The sequence below is a fragment of the Musa acuminata genome, chromosome BXJ2-9 (assembly GCF_036884655.1).
Source record: "Musa acuminata AAA Group cultivar baxijiao chromosome BXJ2-9, Cavendish_Baxijiao_AAA, whole genome shotgun sequence".
Lineage (NCBI taxonomy): Eukaryota > Viridiplantae > Streptophyta > Magnoliopsida > Zingiberales > Musaceae > Musa > Musa acuminata.
The window spans coordinates 7698267-7704877 of NC_088346.1; the positions used below are offsets into that span (position 1 = coordinate 7698267).

At 53.4% G+C, this 6611-nt stretch overlaps 1 protein-coding gene and 1 long non-coding RNA gene across 2 annotated transcripts; one reads left to right on the forward strand and one right to left on the reverse strand.

The window, feature by feature from the left end:
• Positions 1-282: 282 nt before the first annotated feature.
• On the forward strand, positions 283-1574 carry LOC135622937 (uncharacterized). The gene is made up of 3 exons (XR_010491201.1): positions 283-938; positions 1081-1353; positions 1440-1574. It is a non-coding gene; the product is annotated as an uncharacterized LOC135622937 (long non-coding RNA).
• Positions 998-5480, reverse strand: LOC135622936 (LRR receptor-like serine/threonine-protein kinase GSO1). Its single transcript, XM_065125293.1, has 2 exons — positions 1527-5480; positions 998-1453 (listed from the first exon to the last, which is right to left on the reverse strand). The coding sequence occupies exons 1-2, from the start codon at positions 4834-4836 to the stop codon at positions 1077-1079; spliced, it is 3687 nt and encodes a 1228-aa protein (XP_064981365.1). The 5' UTR covers positions 4837-5480; the 3' UTR covers positions 998-1076.
• Positions 5481-6611: the final 1131 nt, after the last annotated feature.

The window sequence follows — 6611 nt, forward strand, 5'->3', positions numbered from 1 at the left end:
CAATATAACGCTTTTAATACCAAGAGGAGGACTTATATGCTAAACAGAAGGAGAACCGAAATATAAATAGTCCAATGACGAGGTCTCATATGAAAAATAACATGGTGGTTTTGCGAGAAGCAGAAGGACCACGGTATAATTACTTACAAGAATGAGGGCTCAATTGCAAACAAACACGATGAGTTATCTGATTGGGCATTGCACAGGCCCAGGCTCAGCCATTAAGTCTAATAGAAAACCCAAGACCAGGAGACGGCCCATCAACCCATTATTCTCAGAGAGAGAGGAGAGAGAGACGACGGCGACGGCGACGACGACGACGACGATGGTGGGAGATTGCGCAGGGCGTTCGAGAGCGAAACCCTATTCCTCTTTCCCGATTTCTTGTTCTTGAGTTCTTGATGGATGGGATCGATCGGTTCTACGGTATATTGCGGAATCCATGGAAGCCCGTGATGGGGAGAGGGCCGGGAGCCGTCTTCGTCAACCTGGTCGTGAAACCGGACAAGAAGCTCAAGGAGGACGTCGCGAAACCCTAACCTTCTTTCCCCATTTCTTGTTCTTGAGTTCTTGATGGGTGGGTTCCATCGGTTCTACGGTACATTGCAGAATCCATGGAAGCACGTGCTGGGGACGCGGCCGGAGCTCGTCTTCGTCAACCAGTTCGTAAAACCGGACGAGACGCTCGACAAGGCCATGGCCACCGACTTCGGTCCGTTTCTTGCACCTGTCCCTTCCCCTTTTAGCCTTCTTTCTCCGATTAATTCACTGGCTTGAAGCGGTCGAATCTGAAAACCTAATTGTAGATTCCACCGGAGCGTTCTTGATGGCAGTTTCAGGCGTAAATCGGTGGGTGGCTGAGCACGGCGCAAAGTTGCTTTGGAGATCTTATCGATCGATTCTTGGAATTGCTGATGAAGTCACTCGAGTTAATCGAGGTTCGTTTCGCAAATTCCTGTTCTATAGTATTACAAACAATGTGTTATGCACGGTAAAAGATTGGAAGATTAATGCTTGCAGTAGTTCTCAACCAAAACAACTCATCATCATCGTCATCTAATTCCTCATCAGAATGTTTAGACTGCAGTTTTCTTTCCAGAGCCCGCCCTGTGAATCTTCAGCGAAATGCGGAGCAGCCGATCCGAGACGTGCCGCGAGCTGGGCCGCTCGGCGGGAGTCGTCCTGGTGCATTGCAAGGCCACATCCAGCACATCGTACATGGACGACTCCCCGTGCGATGCCAGCAGCCTCAGAGCAGGATCCAGCAACTCCTCCCGCTCCGCCACCGACGACGAAGACGCCGACGCAACTCGAGACTGCACCCACCTCACCATATCCATGTCTCCTCCGAAGGTACGATCCGTCGGCATCAACCCGCTCACGAGCTCCATGAGAACTATTCCCATGCTATACACATCGCTCTTCTCTGTCGCCTTCAGGGAGTACGCATATTCTGCACATATAGCAGCAATGGAAGTTTAGTCGATGCAACAGTGACCGTGGTGGCCAGGTATTCGACAAAATACCTGGAGCCATGTAGCCATATGATCCGGCGAAGCAGGAGCCAGTCTCGGTGCCGTCCGTGACCGCCTTGGCCAGCCCGAAGTCTCCGAGATGCGCCTCCATGTCGCCGTCTAGCAGCACATTGCCGGACTTGATGTCCCTGTGAACGATCCTCGGAACGCAGTCATGGTGCAGGTACTCCACTCCTTTGGCGAGGCCGATCGCAATCTTCAACCTGGCCTCCCAATTCAGCTCTCGCTTCCTCTTCTGGCTCACTCCGGGCTTGTGCAGCCAATCCCACAAGCTGCCATTCTCCATGTACTCGTACACCAACAGATGCTCCCCGTCGTTGCTGCTGAGGAACCCCAGCAGCTTCACAAAGTGCCGGTGCCTGATCCGGCCTAGTATTTTCACCTCTCTCACGAAGCTCTTGTCCTGCAACAGAGATTCCCTGTGCTGGTGCAGAATCTTCTTCACGGCCACTGTCTCGCCGGACGGCAATTCGGCTCTGTAGACGGTGCCCGACCCGCCTGAGCCGATGACGAACTCGTCGCTCAGGTTGCACGTTGCTTCCATGATTGCGTCCCATTTTAGCTCCCGCCTCCGGGACCCCTTCATGATCAGTTCTCTGTGAGCCTGCGAAGAACTCCTCGAGGAGTACGTGCAATTGACCTCAATTGTTCTCTTCGTACACCACCTTCTGAACCATATCACCGCTGCGATCAGGAGGAGAATGATCACCAGCGTCACGGAGGCAGAGATCGCGGCTACAGCCGCAGAGCTTGACGTGGAGCGGTGGTGGGCGGACCGCGCAACGCCGCACGGTGGGAGAGGATACCCGCAGAGTGCAAGGTTGGCGGCGAAGGACTGCGGCGGCCAGCGGGCGAATCGCTCATCCAGTTGCCCCTGCAGATCGTTGTGCGAGAGGTCGAGCTCCACCAAGCTGCTCATTTCACCTATTTGTCGCGGCACCTCTCCCGCCAGCGAATTGTGTGAGAGGTTGAGATCTTCGAGCTTAGCAAGCGACGCGAGGGACGATGGAATCTCACCGCTGAGGTCGTTGAAGCTGAGGTCCAACGCACTCTGTAGCTCCTGCAGTTGTCCGAGCTCCATCAGGATCGGCCCCGAGAACAGATTGTGCGACAACCGGAGGTCATAAAGTTTGCTTAGCCTCCCTATGGAAGCAGGGATTCCTCCAGAAATCTGGTTGCGAGCAAAGTCGAGTACATTCAGAGACGCAAGCTTGCCGACTTCGCTCGGGAGCGAACCATTCAATGAGTTATCATCGAGAGACAGCTTCAGTAGCTTGGAGCAATTGAAGAGCTCGATAGGAAGAGGCCCAAAGAATCTGTTCGAAGAGAGCTTGAGCTCCCCCAGCTGCGGCAAGCTTCCGAACCACGTCGGGATGACTCCGGTGAGCTGGTTATTGTTCAGAACAATGTGGGTGAGATTCTTGCATGACGCCAGTTCCTCCGGTATCACTCCGGTCAGCGAATTGCTCGACAGATCCAAAAGCGAGAGAGCGCCGATTTCTCCGAGCATCGGCGGGATCTCGCCAACAAGCCTGTTGCTCCCGAGTCGAATCCTCTCGAGCGCCGGCGAGTTCCCCAGCTGCGCCGGAATCTCGAGGTTGAATGAGTTGTTGGTGAGATCGAACGACAGGAGCGAGCTCGATCCGCATAGCGGGAGGATGCTTCCGTTGAACCGGTTGTTGGACAGGTTCACTCTGGTGATGTTCCGGCAATCGAACATCTCTTCCGGGATGCTTCCTTCGAGCGAATTGTTGTACAGCATGAGCTGCTGGAGCGATTGCAGGAGACCTAAGGTCGCAGGAATCCCGCCAGAGAGCCGGTTGTCGGCCAAGTCGAGAATCGTGAGCTGCCGGCACCTTCCTAATGACGCGGGGATCTCACCGGAGAGGTCGTTCTGCCTCAGGTGCACGAAACTCAGCTGCTCCAGCCGCCCGATCGACGCCGGAATGCTGCCGGAAAACTGGTTCCCGTAGAAGTCGATCATTTGCAAGCTCGAACAGTTCCCGATCGCCGGCGGGATCTCGCCGGACAGCTGGTTCTCGTAGAGATAAAGGATCTGAAGCTGCTGCAACTTGCCGATCTCCTCCGGCAGTCCGCCTCGCAACTCATTGTGGTAGAGAGCCAGCGTCTGAAGGTTGCTGAGGTTGCCGAATTCGCTAGGAATCGAACCCCAGAGGCTGTTGTTATTGAGCAAGAGATCAGTAAGATTGGCAAGCTCGCCGAGTTCGACGGGGATCGCGCCGGTGAAGCTGTTGTTCGCCAAATCCAATTGCGTCAAGGACTGGCATTGGACTATGCTGGCTGGAATTCGACCGGTGAAGTTGTTGCCAGACAGGAACAAGTGCTCTAATTTCGTCGCATTCAGGCAGAGGTTCTCCGGCAGGTGGCCAGAGAGCTTATTGTTGGACAAGACTAGATAATTGAGTTCACTGAGTTGTCCGAGCTCAGTCGGGAGCTCGCCTTCGAGCTGGTTCATCGACAAGTCCAGATTGCGAAGGCCGGATAGTTTGCCGAGAGAACTTGGAATGGTCCCTTCGAGCTGGTTGGACATCAGGTTGAGGTAGGTGAGTTGGCTCAGCTCGCCGAGTTGACTCGGTATTTCTCCCCCGAGCAAATTGTCGGCCAGGTTTAGGATCTGGAGATTATCCAAATTGCCGACCTCCGGAGGGATCGGGCCCTCTAGCTGGTTCTGTTGGAGGACCAGGTTCTGGAGCTGAGTCAGCCGGCCGAGTCGACTCGGAATGGGGCCGGAGAGGTTGCAGAGGGACAGGGCGAGGGTGGTCAGGTTCCGAAGGTCGCCGAACGAGCCCGGAATCGGCCCAGACAGGCCTGGGTTATCGCCCAGCCGGACGACTCGGAGGCTGGAGAGCGAGCCGAGCGAAGGGGGCATCGTGCCCGAGAGGCGGTTGGAATAGAGGAAGAGTGTGGTCAGAGCGGAAAGCCTGGCGAGCTGGCTCGGGATGGTACCTGTGAGGCGATTGGAGGAGAGGTCGAGGGTGGCGAGTCGACTCAGCCGGCCGAGGGAAGGGGAGAGGGAGCCGGCCAGGGACGAGGAGGAGAGGTTGAGCGCCACCACCCCGGAGTCCAGGTCGCAGGTGACACCAGTCCAAGAGCAGTGGTCCGGGTTATCCGAGCTCCAGTCGTCGAGCACCCGCCGCAGGTCCTCCGTGAACGATTTCTTCACCTCCAGAAGAACTTCCATGTCCACCGAGTCCAAGTGCCGGCCAAGAGCCAAAGGGGGCACGAAAGAGATGACGACCACCAGGAGAACAACCAGCATCATCCTCTGGTGCTTATCCATCTCTACACTTTAGTTACTGTCGTTATCTGAATAGAGCACTGATAGCAGCAGTAGTGGTAAGAAGAAGAAGACGAAGAAGAAGAGGAGGAAGAAGAGTAGAGGAGGATGTTGGCGAGACTCATGCATGCATGCATGCATGGGATCAGGAATGCTGAGTGCCTGACAGGGGTGTTTCGAGTTGTTCTTGTCCTGTGGAGTTCTGCGTTGGGCTGCGTGTAGTTTGGGGAAATGGAGAGATTAAAGAGGAGAGAGAGATGGGTCTTGTGAGGCAACCTAAGCAAATGGCCTTTTGGGACTTTTCATCGGAGATAGACAGAGAGAGAGAGAGAGACCTGCGGCGATGGCAAGGGAACACAGAAGCTGGGGTTTGGGAGGAGACGAGGGGGTGGTGTCATCAAATCGGAGGGTAAGGTTGATGGAGCGTGTGGGGTTGGCTTCGTGGGTTGGGTTTGGAAAAGGTAGCAGTTGGGGCTCCATCAATAGGACATGTTTGACACCGCATTCACTTGTTGTGTTAGTTTTGCGACCGAATCTGCCTCCCAAGAGATCCAACTCATCCTATGTGGCTGCCTCACGGACATGCTCTGTGCGGGGCCCCCCAAGAGAGGAGATATCTGAGAGAAGGGATAGGAAACGGACCGTCGTCGGTACACAACATCTATCATCTTCTGGTTCTAAAGAAACACCTTCATGTTGAGGTTACATTTCCAAATGAAGAGATATATTTCAACGCAAGCACATACCTGTGCCGGTAGTCACAGCAGCTTAATTCCTCCGTACCAACATGGCTCATGATTTCTACTCCATACAACCTGCACCAGTTTCACGCTTTCAATCTCACCAATTATTATTATTGGTTTACCGAGTTTGCTTTCCTGCCGCCCAACAGTTGACTCTCATCAAAGAAATGGAATGACATGTTAGATTCCAGAACTCATCCGTCCGATTAAACCCCCTTCCTCCTCATCCTCCTGCCTTTACCACACTGCCTCCTTTGCATCATCGTCCACCTTGCCTCCTGCAGCTAGAACTCTTAGGTCCTACGGACTATGGGCAGGTCCTGATGATGTTGTGGTGATGCAGCAGCATCTCAGAAACTTGTCGCCTTTACTCGATGTTTATGCAGCTGTTGTTTGATTCTTTAACAACTCGGAAGAATGGCATTTAGGGTCACGGGGTTGATCAAACCACCCAGTCAGTGCCCTAGTCAATTCTTCTGCGTTGTTCCTGTTCCTTTGCGTGTCTGCTTCTCTCTCTCTCTCTTGCAAACTAATAGGGCATCGGAACATAATCACCAAACCCAGCTGTCTTTTAGTGCCCACTCTTTCTCCTCTAGTGGAGAAGCAGGAGAAATGCAGCAACGACTCAATTAGTGATTGCTGCAATATAATATGGCCATGATCTCTATTCATGCGTGTGATAGGACATGGAGGATTGGATAAGGAGCTCTTATGGTGGGGGAGTAGTCTTCTAAATTCTACATGACTTTGGTGGTCATTAAGCCTCCTACTGTTTGGTAAACCACCCCTCTTTGGCTCCCCCCCTAAGTTTCTTTTGTGCTTGCTTTCTCAATGATTTGAGTCCCTTGAGTTGCTCTTCCCAGTCTTGCTCTATCATGTAGAGAATTGTTGAGGATATGGCCTTTGGGCAAAATGCCTTCCATGATATGATGATATGAACAAGAAAGAGAGAGAGAGAGAGAGAGAGAGAGAGAGAGAGAGAGAGAGAGAGGTCTTACCACCAGCTACCATCGCTGGCAAAATCTGAACAGTGAC

What these genes read in the sequence shown, in the direction of transcription:
- LOC135622936 (XM_065125293.1), bottom strand. Translation starts at nt 4,836, where the DNA reads ATGGATAAGCACCAGAGGATGATGCTGGTTGTTCTCCTGGTGGTCGTC. An exon ending in ATATGGCTACATGGCTCCAG is followed by an intron (nt 1,454 to 1,526) that starts GTATTTTGTCGA and finishes CTATATGTGCAG; the next exon opens with AATATGCGTACTCCCTGAAG.